Source organism: Furipterus horrens, unplaced genomic scaffold (genome assembly GCF_987537825.1).
Source record: "Furipterus horrens unplaced genomic scaffold, mFurHor1.1.pri manual_scaffold_6, whole genome shotgun sequence".
In the NCBI taxonomy this organism is placed as follows: Eukaryota; Metazoa; Chordata; class Mammalia; order Chiroptera; family Furipteridae; genus Furipterus; species Furipterus horrens.
In genome coordinates this window covers 183,906,000-183,923,862 of record NW_028327176.1, presented here as the reverse complement: position 1 = coordinate 183,923,862, position 17,863 = coordinate 183,906,000, and the positions used below count along the sequence as shown (strand labels likewise).

The 17,863-nt window shown below is 35.5% G+C and overlaps 1 protein-coding gene across 1 annotated transcript; it reads right to left on the bottom strand.

The window, feature by feature from the left end:
* Positions 1 to 220: 220 nt before the first annotated feature.
* On the bottom strand, positions 221 to 6,985 carry LOC150007971 (VIP peptides-like). The gene is made up of 6 exons (XM_090280695.1): positions 6,879 to 6,985; positions 4,971 to 5,093; positions 3,715 to 3,819; positions 2,848 to 2,979; positions 1,981 to 2,068; positions 221 to 336 (listed from the first exon to the last, which is right to left on the bottom strand). Exons 1-5 carry the CDS (start codon positions 6,983 to 6,985, stop codon positions 2,020 to 2,022), a joined length of 516 nt encoding a protein of 171 aa, XP_090136821.1. The 3' UTR covers positions 221 to 336; positions 1,981 to 2,019.
* Between the last annotated feature and the right edge of the window lie 10,878 nt (positions 6,986 to 17,863).

Sequence of the window (17,863 nt, the reverse complement as noted above, 5' to 3'; positions counted from 1 at the left end):
ATAAACACATCAATTTGCTCTATTACTTCTCTTCCAAAAAGCCTCACATAATTGGAATTAGCCTAGTATTTCCTTATCATTAAATATATTGGTGTTATAAAGGATACACAGCATATGAAACTACAGGATTTTCACGAGTTAAAGACAAATTTTTAAAACTCAAATAATACTTGCAGTGTAAGCAACACAGTTATTACATTAGCTTAAATAAAGCCCAGAATTCACACATTAACAACATAGCATTTTATTTGGTTTTGATATTAAAGATGTTTTCTTGACTGACTTATGTAGAATTCAAAACGCAATTACTTCATCTATCTTTTTGTTTCAAGAATTCTGGAAAAGAAAAAATAATATATAAGCATAAACATATTTTTATTACAGCATCTTAACTTCATTCACTTACCACTTACTTGTTGAACATCTATTTCTCTTTGGCCCTTGTCAACTGCTCATGACAGAAGATCATGTTGTGTGATACCAGGAGGGCATCCTCCAGAGGACTGATTATCAGAAAGGGAACTGGGATGTGAAGGGGCTCCCTGATTGGTCACTAATAATTACCCATTTGTAATTTTCACAGATGGTGGACTCACAAAATTTCCAATCAAAAGACTTTGTCCAAAGCTACCCATTCAAAAAAGAAAAGAATAAAGGGAAGAATCTCATAAATAATGTTATAATTTAGAAAAGACAGAATAATTAAACTTCTTTTAAGTATTAGTGCCAGCCGTACTATATAATTTAATGGAAAAGACTTCTTATTATATCTTTTTCAAGGGCTGTGTGAGATTATCATTCCTTTTTGCGCCAAGGGACTCATGCCCTGAAATGTCCTTTTAGGATTGTGAATGGGCACGTGGCAGCACCCCTGACCATGTATGTCCCTTAGAGGTGAAGGGCAGTCAAGTGTGTTCTTGGACAGCCTGTCTGCTCGTGAGGACTCGCAGGAAAACCGGGAACTGAAGTGAGGCAGTGAACTACGCTCAGTCTGAGCTTGGGCCTAGTTTAATCTCCTTGACCTATTCAGGGTTGTAGTCTAGCTAACCTTCGTGTTTCATAAATAAAGTTTTATTGCAACATAGCCACTTCATTCATTTTACATATAATTTGTGGCAAACTCCCACTACAATAGCAGACATAAATATTGTTGACAGAAACAATATAAACCACAAAACTAAAAATATTTACTCTGTAGCCTTTAGAGAAAAATTTTGCTAACCTCTGATAGTGAAGACGTAAAATTTCTTTAAGCAGTTGCTAAGTATTATAAATACATTTTTATGAGCTAATGTATGCATGAATGCTCTCAGGAAAAGATATGACTCATACACATAAAAGTAATTGTGGAAACAAGCTTATGACTTAACAAAGGAAAATCCTATTCATGTTTTATCAACTCAAAAAATATTTTATGGTGAATATTTTTGGAATCATAGTACCTATACTCACTTTATAGGTAAAAGAAAGTAAATTTTATTTTTGCTGCATGATGCTTGCTAGGTTTCAAGGAATACAATTAGACCCAGGGTGCCCTGTGTTTTCACAATAACAAGCCATGCTGTGATTTGGTGGCATTTTTTCTGTACTTAAATGAGATGCTAGCAGGCAATCGTGGAACAAAACCTTACATTAACAAAAGCAGCCTGGGTTGATTCTCAAAAAGAAAGCCAGTTTTTCTCATTAGTGTGAGTCAGTCTCCTCTGTTTTCTATCTCGACAAAGGAATAAGAATATATCTGAATAAACTAAGAGCTGCGAAACTGTTTACTCATTGTATTTTCTCTTTTATGCCATCAGAACCCTGCATGAATCATTTTCAGCTGCTTGGTAAGCTGCAGTTCGCTTCAGGCACAAGTGTCATCTTCCATGAAGTTTCACTGTGAAATGTCTAAGATATTTCTTACCAAGTGACTCCTACCTACTCAGGTGACTAGATGATTCCTATAAGAACATGATAAGAATGCAAACATATACCCACCACTGGGAGGTTGTCACCAGCTTTCTTCAAAGACCCTTTTCATGATTTTTCTAGCTCTTCAAGAAAGTCAGAAAACTCCCCCTCAGGGCTATAGAGAAAAAAGGAAAATTGTGCATGTTAAGGCTGTCAGATGAGAAATAATATTGTGTGATCTGTGCTATTCCCTGCGCTCTGTAAACTGCTCTATAAATAATTATCCGTTAGGTCAGTTCTTACTTCTTACCTATGAATTATTCTTCCATTTTAGAGTGTCTAAAATTATGCTTACAGTTTTAGTCTGGTGGGCAAACAGAGGCATCTTGTATGGCCTCGGCCAACCAGGGTTGACCTTAATACTCACTATCTAAACAAAAACAATCAAGTTAAAAGAGAGCACCTCACTTTCCAGTTATTGTGTTCCAAACTCTATGTGACCCAGAGAGACACAGGTTTTACAGATTCTGAGAAGACAGAATAACTTAATTTGGTTAAAAAGGGGGGGGGGGCTTGGAATGCACATAAAGGGAGTTCCATGTGATACCAAATTGCTAATTAACTGTACTTCATATGTTTTAAAAATCAGCACTTCTAATAAAACCTGTTTCCAAATTCAGTCTAGGTGTCCCCACAGTCATCTTTTTTAACCCTGGAGGCACATCAGTCAACCAGGCCGCTCCTAGGGAAAACCAATGGCTAGAACCATATCCATAAAGGCACCAACTTCCTTGCAATACATTCTCGGTAGTCTAATGGCAGCCAAGGTTGAGAACTATGCTTCAGAGCATAGATGGAATAAAAGGTAGACATATAGGTAAGTCTCCGTTCTGTAGCTTCTATTCTTAAGATCATTTATAATTTCTCATTTTAGCCAGTTTTCTGTTTCTTTACCTCCTCTTTCCATTCAGAATTGAGTTCAAATATTTCTTCACAGCCATTTGTTTTCGAAGGCGGGTATAGTTGTCTGTGAAGACTGCATCTGAGTGGCGTTTGATTGGTACCTGGTCTTCCAAGATGTCATTGCTAAGAAATGTGAAAAAAGTAAAATCAAAGAAATGATAACTACGTACACCAAAGTTCCAATTTTCTTGTACTCATATAAAAATGAATTCTAACACCCAAGCCATTTTCTATCACAAAAATACATTGAAAAATACACCCAAAACTAAGGATAAGAGAATGAAAAATAATGCATCATATTTTGGCTCTTACTGGGAGTGTCTCAAGACACATTCTGTATTACAGAGCAAATAATTTATAAAAAATAGGGGAATATTTGAAGTTGTGTTCTAGGAGGAAAAGTTCTTGATAAATAAAGGCTTCTTTAGAAGCTATGCCACCTGAAGATACCACCTAAATATTCACTTATCGACCATTTAAGGAAAGAATCTTCCAATGCTTGGTTTGAGCAGGAAGCTAAAAAGTACGGTGGTTAGCATTAAAATTTTCTTCAGTTTATACTATGTCTTATTTATTTTTTACTGTGTCTGCTTCAGTTTGTTTGCAGATTTACAAACGATTGCTACTAAAAAATGTATAAGTATGTCAGAAGTGAGTGAGAATTTTATTAACAGGAAGCCTTATTTCCTTAATCTATGGGATTGGTATATTTTACTGAAGAATATAAATTATTTTTCAATTAAATTAAACATTATAAAGTTATAAATTTACAACAAAATTAGTAAATTATTACCAGTGTAAAAATAATTCTCAGATTAACAAATCATATTATGTTTAATGAAAATAATAAATTCTCACCCAGATCGTTTTCCAATAAGAGACTCAAGATACTTCTTGGCAGAAATTTGACCTAAGAGTCTACTGTAGTCACTGGTGAAAACTCCATCAGCATGTCTGGCATTCCTGAAACAAGGAAGAAAGAATAACCATTATTTTGAACATGGTCTTCTAAAATATTATTTTGGCTCCATCATTAAGAAAGTCATCAGCTTATAAAAGCTTCTCATAAGAACTTAATTCCAAAAGAAGATTTTCTAATAACCTAATAAAATGTATTTTCTTCTCACTGATATCAAAATATATCCTCTATTTTCAATGCCAACTTTTAAAAAACTTAAAGAAACTAGCTTTTGTAGAAGTATGTCTCAACATTAAATAATACTGTCTGGTAGAATCTGCAAACTAATTCTTCTCTAAGACATATTTATGGGAGAAAAATAACATTTAAGTTACTTTCTATTTCTTTATTTATGGTGCTTTATTTCTCCTTCTTTTAATAATAATAGATATAAGTGAAAACAATCTCGATTTGTAACAAAACTCTTACTATACCTTTCACAATTTTTTTGCTCAAATATTAGAAACAAAATCTCTTAAAATAGAGAGGACCTTAGGGCCTATCAACCAACGTTTCTGTCCAAATAATAAAGTTTTTATAGCTTGTCTTCAATAGAGCTACCCTGTCTGTAGTTGAATGCTGGTTTTGACAATTGCTCTGTGACTACCTAGCTCTTATTATTAGACATCTTTTCTTCACATAGACATGAAACTCTTGCCCTAGACCTCCCTCTATCCTGGAATCCTAAATACTCAAGTTTTATTAGAATTGGTGTAATTTTTTTCTTTTTTTTAATATTTAATTTATTTATTTTTAGAGAGAGGGGAAGGGAGAAAGTAAAAGAGAGAGAGAAACATCCATGTGCAGTTGCCTCTCACACGCCCACAACTGGGGACCTAGCCCGCAACCCAGGCATGTGCCCTGACTGAGAATCAAACTGGAGACCCTTTGGTTTGCAGGCTGGTGCTCCATCACCGAGCCACACCAGCCAGGGCAGAATTGGTGCAATTTCTGATGTTGATATTTTGTGTAACAGGATGCAAGTGAGCGATCAGCTCATTCTAGCTTGATACAGACTCTCTACATGAAAGTCAAGTACAGCCGCACAAGTGGCAATACATCAGGCTGGATGGAGCCCTGGCATGTGCACACCTATAGTGTTACTGTGGAAGCAGCTTCATGTTTTCAAAACACTACTCCATAAAAATGAACTCACCTGGACACATCATAATAGGGTGTGTCATTTTCAGCTAATGCATCTTGCAAGATGTCAGTGTCTGCTTTTAGTGAAGCTTGATCAGGTTCATTTGCTCCTTCATAGGGTATTCTGTCACCCAACCTATTAGAAAAAAGGGACAATGAAATGAAATAAAATACGTTCTTTCTCAGAAGGTAGTGCTTATGTTTTTACAATCATTTTAAATAAGATACTCAGGATCTCAGGGGGTATCACTATATATATATATATATATATATATATATATATATATACATATAATGACTTCTATGGTTTTTGAGAGTGTAAATAATATTTTTTATTTATCTGATAAAATAGACACAACATACAAGCCATATGCATCAGGTATGAGAACTACTCAGTTTAATCCCATCAGAGCATTAATTAAGTACATTCCTTGATAATATCTACATACTGCAAAGTTAAATTTCCAAGTAGGAAAATTTTAACAAAATAAACATTTTGGAAAATTTTAATATTCAGTATGAACACTGGGAGCAATCTGTGTGTTTGTTGACGTTTAGTATCATTTGTTGTGATCTGTTTCTCTATATTGATCAAGTCCAAAGCATCCATCTCTGAATAGTTATTCAAATTCCATGAATTTTGTGGGGTCTCTGGTTTCTCATCTTGTTTTTTAACATCTTTTAGCAAGGGATGTACAATGCTTCACTTGAAAGTCTAAGCATAGCCATGCCTATACATGAAATATGACTGTATTTATAAATGCATACACATTTTGAACACCAGCGCACTATGAAAATTATATGTATGCATATTTTCTCTGTTGGTGTAAACCTCCAAGGGATGTGTTGGCTCCTGGGCACTTTTGTATCTTTTGGTGACGTGGTAGTTGGCAGTCAGTAACAAGCCATCCCCTCTGAGTATGAAGCCTATCAATCAATACAAACGTCAGCATTCGTGTGATTGTTCATCTGTGATGATATAATCATTCAGCCAGAATCTTTCTGTTTCATATCAAAGCAACATAAATCTGGCTTTAAGCAGACTTTATGATGAACACCAAGAGTTAAGAGGTTATTCACTCAATTGAGCATAAGTCTACATTGAGCAAAGAATCAGGAATGAAAAAATAAGCAAAAAAAAAAAAAAAAAAAGTGATGATTTTGCCCTTAGATATAGTGGTGCATATAAACTGTAATGAAAGAACAAACTAATGTAGCTTTCATTTACTGTTTATTTTTTTAAATGTAAATTTATTTTATTTTAGATAAAGCTTTAAGTGGGTTGCATTATAATCCATGAACTTGAAATATAAAATACCATATAGAGAACAGTAAAACTAAGGATTTATGGTCAAAACTACATACATTAAAATTCAGTCACTGGACAAGGGTGTCTCAGTAGACCAATTATTTCACAATTCTTAATATTAAGAAATTAATTCTGCATAGATAGATCTCTCCAATATGAATATATATGTATAAACTAATCAACTATTAAACCTATGATTATTTTCTGACTTATCCTAAAAATTAACTAAATTAAGCAGGCAAATAAATATTTATTGTTCTATCAGATGCTGGTCTGAGCTGAGATGACACTGCATAAAAGCTCATTGCTTACCTAACTGATTTTGAATGAATAGAAAGTCAAATTTTCTTTTCACCTTGTTTGGAAAGGTGAACCATCCTATTCATAAAACTAGTCATTGACATTGTCATGCCCTGAGAGTGAATTTCAGAGCTCAAAAAAATCATGTGGCCCTGATGTTGGAAAAAAAAAAAAACTTGTTTAATACACCAAACAAATGTTTCATAAATAGTATATAATTTTTAAAAGTTAAGTTGTCCAAAATAAGAGATATCAAGTTTGCATTTAGGTGAAGAAAGAATCATCAGCCATTTGAATTGGAAGAGAACCTACCCCAGAGCAGAAGATGCTCCAAGAGGAGGCCATGCCATTGTCCGTGTGAGGAGCACACTGCAAAGGATCAGGAGCACAAGGAGCCGGGGATTCCTTTTCATTTCCATCTCTGTACATCGACGTGGAGAGAGTTGTATCAGATTACTCAACCACAGATTCACCACCCAGGTAATTCTGAGTGCCTAGAAAATTCTGAAGGCTCTTGCAGAAGGTTTAGAAAAAGTAATTTTCATCTTATACAGTTAAACTGCAATATTATAACTTTTTTAATCAAGAGGATTTCTCTTGGTGACATGTGCTTGAATAAAAATTAGGATCTTTTCAACTGCTGCCCATATTTCACAGGCACATAACATAGTTGGCCCAAGTATATAAGAAATGGCATGCTCTTATAGTGCTGGAAATAACCCTGGGGACCATTTTCTGTGACAAAGATGTAGCATCCAATTTTAGTATCTTTTCAAACTAAGAAAATAACTTCAAAAAATGATTTTTTCTTCTACTTTAAATTTCTGCATCTGATTAATATTAAACTAGTTATTGTATATTTAACAATGTACATATAAATGTATATACTTAACAGTATAAAATTATTTTGTATATACATATTTTTCCTCTTTTAATTGTATGTGTTACCAGGCATACAGTTTCCTAAGCCTGAGTTTGAACAATTTAGTGCAATTAATGGTAAAAATTAACACCAAAAAAAATTGACTTACATATCACCATTGACATAATTTTTGCCAAAGATAAATATATTAAAAACTTTTTTTAACATTTGATTTACTTTCACATTTTTATTTCTAAATATTTTCTAGATAGAAACTTAGGACATCAAGCTCTGTTCTCTTGCTGTTATAAAAAATCACAGGATTAAATTTAAAATAAAGAGGAAAATAAATGGTTTCTAGGTTCATGGAGCCAACATATGACATAGGAAGAACAGTACTTGAAAAACAAATTGAAAGCTTCAAAAAAAAAAAAAAAAAACTGTACCCATTGAACCCTTCAGTAAGAAATTTATATATGAGCAAAACCAAACCAAAACAAACAAAAACCCTACTTAAATACATTATTTTAAAACAGTATTAAGTAAAAGAACAAGAAGGAATGCATTTTCAACTGAAAGAACTCCGAAAATTCATTCATATGTAAGAATCTGAGGCATTTCTATGCTTGCCGGGTGACTGAGAAACTTGTCTTTGGGTTGCTATAAAGAAATGACACTGTAAACGTTTCTTCCAGAGACAGAAAAATTCAGTAGGCCCTGGGGAAAGTTCCAGAGGCAGGGAGAGCTAAACAGAAGAAAGCTCAAGTTTGCACTCACCTTGCCTGCAAGGGTTCCTGTGTTCTGCAGAATATTGGAGCTGTCTCAGGTGCTGAAGTTCCGTGAGGCCAGGAAAGGCTCCACCCGTTCTCTGTCCTCAGAGCTGAACCAGAACTTGTCTGGGAGTTAGGTGTTGTCGCCAGCTGCTGCCTTTCACTCTACCCTGACCAGCGTTTCAAAGCCCATCATTTTATAGGGCTTGTACTTAGGGCTGAGCAATCACAAAGCCCTGAAAGACGTCACAGCGATACTCGCACAGGATGAATAGGACTTGAAGTGCTTACTTAATTGTCATTATTTCTGATTTATAGAAATATATAGTGCGTAACTTCAAGACATGAAACGGAGAAAATTTACTTTTCTTTAAATAAAAACAGCTACCAAGTTTAACAGGAAATGTTTTACTCTTTAATTAGCAGTAATTATATCAGCAAAAGAATTTGCGTTATAGCCAGAATCACTGAGGCTCCTTCAGAAAATTTATGGGCAAGAATAGATTCAAAAAGAAACATTTATGTTTGTTGTGCTTACAAATATATAATTTTCTTCTCTTACAAAGCATCATTTCTCCTAAAGTCTTCCTTTAATTTTTATGCTATTCATGTACATCCCGATTCATGTAATGTTTTTTGAGGTCTGTCCTGATTTGAAAAGCATCTAGAAGCAATTTTTGATTTTTCTATTATTATATTTTCTTTATATTGAAACTAATCCCAGGATAAAAGTTTTGAAAAGGCTCCAAGCTAGTATATAGTATGCACACTGTTGTAAAATGTACTAGCAGCACCGTTATGTTACATTACTATGGAATGTAATTATTCTCAATGCCCTTTCACATAATAATCTCGAATAACTCCAAAACTATATTATCAGCCTGTCAACGGATTTATTTTTTTTATTTTCAAAGCTTGTATTCATCATTTTTATAAATCTTTGCACTACGCAGAATTATTGTGTTTCTCCCTTATTCCTGAACACATACCTAACCTACAACGACACCAGCTTTGGAACATTTTCAGCTCCAACACCTGACAGGTGGCTGCTAGGAACTAGTTGGAAAGCGTGGACAGAATACTGTGCTTTGATGGACCCAATTTCTATTTGTGAGTATTTAACCAAACATAGCTCAGCATACATTTAATCAGGGTGTAAGGTAAAAATACAGCCAAATGAACAACTTCATGGACAAGAGAGTAAAATGTTATTTTTACTTTTATTTTTAAAATTTTCACCGCATATTTTCTTTTAAATTTTTGTTCTTAAGTTCCTCAAGGAAGAACAACTTAAAAGCCCCTTTATTTCTTCTACTTTAAGAACTTAGCATCTATTTGCTTTATTCAAAGTCAGACTGATTCAGTAAAAGAATATCCTGCTATGCTTAATCATACTTTCTAATCCAGTTACATGAAAAATTAAATAAATTAAATTTCACAATGCCTGGAGATTTGTTTCCCAGTTGACAGCTCTGATCTAAGCCAGAGTTCCTGTGGCTTAATTCCAGGAAATCTTTTTTTACTTGATTATTACAAACGAGAGGTTGAAATGATTCTCATATGGAATTTTTTAATGCTTATCTCTTCGTCATCCAATTCGCAGTGAAGCAATTTTATTTAAGAATAGCAACAGCAAAGTAAATTGGTTGAGACTCACAGAAAAACTGATGCTGAATGATAAACAGAACAATCTAAAGGAAAAAAAGACATTAAACTGATTATTATTTTGTCAAAAGAAGTATTTAGTATTAACAATAAGTAATTATAGTAGTTTTCTCCAATGGTAGAAACAGTTTCTCCCATTAAAATCATAAAACACAAAAGCAAAGAGAAATAATTCAATTATTTTTTAAATCTCTGAATAAAAAGAAACCAAAGAACTGTATTTTTCCTATGAATTTAAACTAGAAAGCAAAATTGAATTTTAAAATGGGATTATAGCACCATCTACAGGTTCAAAGACTTAATCCACAGATTTTTAAAAAATGTGCTTCTCTTTTCATTCAAAGAAATGGATGCAAACCATAAATCCTTTTTTAAAAATGTTTTTATTGATTTTAGAGACAGAAAGAGGGAAGGAGAGAGAGAGAGAGAGACTTGTTGTTCCACTTATTTATGCATCATTGGTTGCTTCTTGTATGTGCCATGCCCTGGATTGAATCTGTGACCTTGGTGTATCGGAATGACACTCTGATCAACTGAGTTACCCAGCCAGAGATCCCTTAACAAGATACATTATGGATGCTTCCAGAAAAATAAACGTAAGAAAAAATATGTAGTTGAATTTATTCTAAATACTTTAGTATGAAATTCAATAATTATAAAAATACAAATGTGAATTTACTGTGTTATTTTTCCCCCAACTTTGACACGTATTTCTATAATTCTAACACATCTTTAATGAAACTTACTTTCTACCTTAAGGCTTCTCAGTAAACTGATGTTTATAAGAAAGACTATCATTTGTTCATTCTGTTAGAACAAATCTCAAAGATTCCTCTTGTACAGATAAGTAAACCTCTGTCCAGAAACTTTAAGTAATGTTTGTAAGCTTACAATGGTAGATAATTACAAATCGAGATTGAAAGCTAGATCTTATGACCTTTATTTAACTTTTTTTTCTGTTAAGAACTTGTAATTTTCAGTAACTATTATCACCATTGTTGATGCTAACAGGTCAGATAAGGAAAACAAAAATGCATGAAAATATTGGCATCTCCTCTCTCCTTTTCTCACCAACAAGATGGAAAACAGGGAAATAGGGCTGGCATTCTAAACTAAAACACACTGAATATAGTGAAATGTGACGGAAAGGATTTTCAAGCTCAGGAGGCAGGCAGAAACCTAGATTGACCCTTTTTTCCTCAGTGCCAAGAGTTGATAGAAGATCCTAACTGCTGTCACAGGTGAAATGCCCAAGAGGTGCTCTTTGGCCTCTTTGAGTGACAGCTTTGTCCATGTAACTCACTCCCACTCGTGCTCAGCCTGAAATCTGCCGCACACTCTCAGGGTCATCTGTGGGATTAGGTCTGGATCAGAAGTCTCCAAACTGCTGGGCATGAACCACATAGGGCTCAGCTCTCTGGTTTTTCCATCTCTCAACTTATAAATGATGTTAATATCTTAAAGACTAAAAAATTAAAATACAAATAATATTTTGTGATGTGAATATTATATGGCAGTTAAATTTCATTGTCCATAAATACTTTTTTATTGAACATGGAAATACTTATCACCTACGTATCGTCTATGGCAGCTGTTGCATCAACATGGTCACGTTTAGTAGTTGTGACAAAGACCATAGCATGCAAAGCCTAAAATTTGGTCCTTCAGAGAACACTTTGACAACATCTGGCCTAGAGTCACCCATTTGGGAAGGCATTTAAGAAGTCATGTTTACCTTAATATTCTTAAGTCCTATAGCTTGCAAAACATGTATTAGGAAATATATACATATACATGTACTTTTAATATACATTATGTATAAGTAATAAGATATATGTATATACTTGCAACAGTTTGTACCATTAATAACACAATGTATACCTAATTGTATACTTTTAATCCCTTCAGCTTAAAATATTTGGATTTTCTTCCAGGATTCTTGTTTATTATATCAATGATTTGATAAAAAGTAATATTATGACAAAGGTCAATCTTTCCTTTAACATTACCTATTACAGTTCATTATGGATGCTAAAAGAAGTTCATGAGTATTAAGCATTTTGATACATAATGATTTAAATGGCATAATAGTGAATGGCCTCTCCCTTAGTTCCAGAACCCTATCATCTATCCCACTTACTGAGAGTAAAATTTAATAAAAAATTATTTCTTAGTTTCAAAATTTTTGTTAAACCAAAATACATGTAGAAAGAATGATGTATTAAATGTTGCATTTATCAGATAACTTTATGAAAGTAGATTTTGGAAGGAAGGCTATAGAGAAATCACAGGAGCACAACATTATGTTGTAGAGGAGTTTAAAATAAAGTGTGAAAGATTTAAGAACAAATTTCTTTTTCTAATAATTTATTTTTATCGCTCATACTATTTCAGTTGCTCCTGCTTTTTCTCCCTTTTCCTAACCCACCCACCCCACCTAAGTTAATCACTGTACTGCTATCCACGCCCATGGTTTGACCGTAAATGTTCTCTGGGTAATCCCCTCACCGTCCTTCACCCCACCTCCCCTACTCCCTTCTGACAGCTGTGAGTCTGGGTCATGTATCTCAGCTTCTGTTACTATTTTGTTCAGAACAAGTTTCCTCTATTCCTCTGTGTCACCTGTCATACATGTGTTTCTCCCTTCCTCCCACCATACGCACCTTCCATGTTATCAGCCTTTAATTCAGTGACCCTCTCTACTTGGGGATCAGAATACATTAGGTCAACAAGGAAGGGGAGGGGTCACTAGTGGAGAAAATGCAAAACAATGATGTCTAATTATTGATTATTAGCTTCAAGACTGCTGCAGTTTAGATATTAAAATAAACAACTTGACAAGAATATTTACTGAGTGAGTTCTCATGGCTACTACACCACTGTATCCATCCTCCCAAGACCAGTGAAGAACTTCTGAGGTGGGGAAAAAAAGTGGTTATTAAAGATAGGGAGATGACCCTCTGTCTCTAAACTAGTGGAAGTTTATGATAGGGTTGAAGCCATGATCACAGAGCCCTGCCCTATTAAATTTGGGCCACCTTGGCTTGATTTCTCATTTGATTGCCATAGCAAACCACGAAGAAACACTCTTTGCAATGGTACAGGAGGCAGTAAATAAAATCTATAGGACAAAAATCTCTTGCCACCCTGCTTAGTAAGAGCCTAAATGTTCTCCAGGGTTAAAGAATGGAAAGAGCCTACTTATCTTTAACCAAGAGCCCAATCATACCTGGGGATCAGAAGCAACTGCACATCTTCCTGAATGACAGCTAGGCCCAGAGCATCTCTTAAGGACCCAAAGACAAATCCCCAAATTTCATATTGTCATATATACTTTCAGAAACTTACATGCTGCTCTGAGGATAAAGACGGACACGGCACATCCTGAACTGTATGAATTTTAAATATTTAAATGACTGTGTTTACCCAGAATTGACTAAGATTACGTTTTTGTGGAATGGAGGATCCAAATAAAAGTTGAGATAGAGAAAAGATTTTAAAACTAAAATTTTAGATATTATATAATGTGGCCGATGAAAATCTGTCCTTGCTATTTTTAAAAATGACCTTGAGTTTTGTATGACAATGCTTTGTCTAGGAGGACTCAATAAGCAACTGTGAGACAGAAGCCTGGTGACGTGCAAACCCACCCTAGAACCATGAGGCCTGCCCTTGCGTCTTTCTCCAACTCCTTTGTCCTTCTGTTGTCTAACCCGGTCCCCAGATTTGGCATCCGGTTCTCTCCTTAGGCTCCCCCAGCCCACTTCTTGGCCTTCAAGCTCTCAGCCCATTTCTTTCCACTTGCCTTAGTCCTATGTGACTTCCCAGTATACCTGAGTTTTGGCTTGCTCTTGGGAGAGATCTGATTCCACAGTTGCAAACCCAAGTGTCCCGCTCAGTTGGATATTTTTCCAGTTGCCTGTTAGATATGTTCTCTGCTCTTCTTTACTCTGCTTTATGTTTCCCACATGCTGACCTCCAAATGCATCCCTGTCCTGTGGTCTTCTGGCTTCTGGTTGGGCTTAGTCAAAGGGAAATTAAAGGGACCAAAGATTAGAGGAAAGAGAGTTCTGATATTTAATCCCCATAGACCATGTTTTGAGAGAGGCTCCATCCCTCCCCCAAGAACAAGATTCTGTAGGTGGCTTCTCTACCACAGCCCTGAAGGGCTGGTCCATGGTCCTCTGCCACTCCATTGGTTCTTAACATCTTTTGTAATTCTATTCCATTAACCTGCAGAGTCAGATATATGTGTCCTGCTGGGCTCCTACCTTGTGCATTTGTTCATCGCCCAAATCACACTTCTAAGAATATATGGAGACATTTAATTTTAAGGTCAATAGCTTCAGAAGGGCTGCTCATTTTTAAAGTTTCAACATTTTCTATTCAGGTTGGGAGACTCCTTCAAATGATCAATATGAAAACTTGAAGGAAAGGCTCCCTAGCCTTGAGTAGGTCTGTCAGATTGGTGAGCCATTGGTTTTGGAAGATTGTGGCTGAAGCATGAACTGTTAGCTTGTCCGGATCCTTGATACTACTTAAGTCCCTCCAGGAAAAGAGGCTGGTTCCATCACTGATACATGGCAGGAGGAAAGGTCAATGTGGGGACAGAAGCAACGTCAAACCCTGACCAGGTCTTTGCAGGGAGTCGCAGAATAGCCCTGGGGAAGGAGATCTGAGGCAAATGCAGCTCCTGGCGCCTGGTCCCCAGGAAAGATCACCTCACTGTCTAGGAAGCAAGAGACATGGCTATTTGATAAGCTCTGGTTTTCTGTAATTATTATTCTAATATCCTGTATTTGTACTCATTTCACTGTCCTTACCAGTCTGGGAGACTGATATTCTATCTGACTCATTAAACCATGACTTTTGGCTAGAAAATATGGAAGAAAACTTAGTCCTGCAGCTTTGTTTTGAGAAATTATAGCAATTCAATATTCACATGAGTCAACTGACTTTGAGTGAGCAGCCTAACTGGGATTGGGAGACTTCTTTCTCCCTCCAAGTTCACTAACTTTTTGCTGGATTGTAAAGCCGGCAAATTCGCACCTCACGGAATGGAGAATGGGATGTGAAATCAAAGTGACAAAGAAGAGAGGGGAAGAAGGTAACATTACCTTGCTGCTGTGATCCTGTGGGTTTCACACAGACACTGGATTAGTGTGTATTGATGATATTAACAGACAGTTAAGTCCAGTGATTTACATTTGTTTGGAAATAGTTTTCACTCCAAGAAATAATCAAATGAAACCATTGAACATGGAATGGCTTCTTCTAGGCCTGCTCTAGTCTCTTTATAGCTCTAGGGCCTTCAGATTGCCTCATAGAAAACACCAGGCAGAGAGAGAGAGAGAGAGAGAGAGAGAGAGAGAGAGAGAGAGAGAGAGAGAGAGAGAGAGAGAGAGAGAGAGAGAATCTAATCCCTGCCAGATCTTTTATCACAACAGTTCTGAGCTTAAATTTTAGATAGAAAAGCACAGAGTGCTTCTTTCTTCTCTCCATCCACAGGAAGAGCTGTTCTTGGCATGTTTCTTGGGGAGGGAGTCAGAATTAGACACTTTTGGATTTATCTGTGTGTTTAGACACAGATACCAATAACCTCTGACAATTACGTTAATGTGTATACACATGGGAGTTTCTATCATTTGAGTACAAAAAAGGAAATGTGAGGTTTCAAGTTCTCTGGATGACACACTGAGGACTCCCTGAAGTGGGCCAGGTCTCCATTGTCCCTCCTCTGAACTACTGCAGCATCTCCTCGTGGTCCCTTTCCTCCAGCCTTTTCCTTCCGATCTCTTCTTCACTATCCGCCAAAGTCATCTTTCCCAAACATACCTCTGAATACACCACTCCCTTGCTTAAAACCTTTCTAGGTTTCCTCTTTGCTCTTAAACTAAAGTCCTGACCCAGCATCAAGCTTGCAAGCCAGGCCCACACTGCTCTCATCAGCGACTACTTGCCGACCCCACTGCGTCCCACCATAATCCTTTCCTAAACCATGGGAAGCAACTTTCATTTCCTTAGAAGTACTGAATTCTGTGCGCCCTCTGGTTTTTCTCACACACCATTTCCTCCTGCCAGGAGCACCCACTCCAATCTCTCCTTTTCCTTCAGGTCTCAGCTGACAGGACACTTTTCCAGAAAGATCTCAAATACCATTCTCCCATTAAATCCAGGTTAGGTGCCCAGCTTTCGGGCCCCCATGTAACTCTGCATTTCTCTTGGCATCACACTGAGCCCGTTGTGCTATTTATTGCACCATGTTCCGTGTCATCCAGCTCAGTTATGACATGCTCGCTCAAGCACACAGCGGGTGCTCAGTCACCATTTCTCATAGCAAGGGGGTGAATGAGATTGAGATTATACTCATTTTAACTTTGTTTGGTGAGGAGTGCAGATCTTTTTATTTTTACTTTTTTTGGTCGTCTTGGTCCAATGATCAATACTTTGATCCCATCCTCATATCCAACTTAGTCATAGTATAGGAGGCTTTTTGCCCAAATCTTCGCTAGGTTATTTTTCAAAAATCTTCTCAGACATGTTGATTGTTTCTCTAGAGCTAAGACTCACTCATGAATAGGTTGCTTTTTAGACCATGAAGCTAATACTAGGTATAGAGCAGCGCTCTGGTTAATGTTTGATTAGTAGATTGCCGAGTATTTTAACCTGCATAAACATTGATTCAAGCAAATAAGGGAAGTAATATATTTCTACACAAAGGGAAATATTTTCTAAAAAGTGAGTAGTTCATAACTCCTTTAGAATGTCTTCTTTTGCTCTCTTGATATGCCCTGTAGCACTGTGTCTGCTTTTCCCCTCCATAGCAGTTTCCACGCTGCATCAAAATGAACAAATGATTTAAGATAATTTATCTGAATCTTATGCATTACCTAGTACATTAGACGTGTCCTCAAATGCTTACTGATCAGAATGAAATTAGTAATTTAAATGAGAAAAATGGTAAGGCTCTTATTTTTTTAAATCTGGTATTATGTAATCTCAGTGTTGCATTTTCTCTATTTCTAAGGTTAAAGCAAAGAAAAAAAATGCAATATAAAAATGTTAATTAACTGTAGAATATTATCCTATTGATGAGTAGAGGACCCAGTATTTGAAGTTCATTAATGACTAATGAAATTCTAAAAACCTCTAATGAAAATCCAAAAACTTGTCAAGAAATTTTCACTATTCATTAGAAAGATAAAAATTACAAGACTAAAGAAGGGTAACAAAATATTTATATTTCCATGACAATATAACTGTTTCCATTTTTTCACATTTCCCTTTACAGGTAGATATTTTTAATTGTTGAAATTTTAACAGATTTTAAATGTATATTTATAAATTAGCATATTGGTATCTTTTCTTGACACTTAGATATTTAACATGATTTTATAGAATTTTTATAATGATAATATTTTTATTATAATCGATTTTATTGATATAGCTGTCTTTATCACTCTTAATATAAGACTTCTGGATTTTTTCTCCCTGATGTTTTCTTACAGTCTATTATAAATAAGGATACACTGTGTATATTCATGAATGTAGCTTTATTGCTTTCCTTAAATAATTTCATTGGTGTAAATTCCTAGAATAAAAATCTGTGTCTCTACTATAGACAGTCATAAATATAGCTGGAAAAATTTGAGGATAAAGACAAATAAACCACTTAAGTAGACTCTCTTAATTATGTACAAATGAAATAATACTTCCTACACTTAGACAGTAGCTGACTAAAAGATGTCTAAGTGATTATATTAGCTGCTCTAGACTTCTCTCCATTGTGAAACCTTAAATACAAATGCTCTTGATTACTCAATAATGAGAATAGATACTGTTTCTTTCATATTAACTTGTTTTTTAATGATTGAATAGTATTTTTTGTGACATAGTTGCATTGCTTTTTTACCAGACACAAGCAATGGAAAGGCAATATTTTCTATAAGCAAATAGTCGGCAGCCGTCTGTCTCGAGAGACAATGGTGTAGCTTCTTAAG

Excerpts from the sequence above, each read along its gene's own strand:
- LOC150007971 (XM_090280695.1), bottom strand. The coding sequence starts at position 6,985 with ATGGAAATGAAAAGGAATCCCCGGCTCCTTGTGCTCCTGATCCTTTGC. Across the intron at positions 3,820-4,970 it reads CCCTATTATGATGTGTCCAG|GAATGCCAGACATGCTGATG; the intron begins GTGAGTTCATTT and ends TCCTTGTTTCAG. Across the intron at positions 2,069-2,847 it reads ATTCTGAATGGAAAGAGGAG|CCCTGAGGGGGAGTTTTCTG; the intron begins GTAAAGAAACAG and ends TTTTCTCTATAG.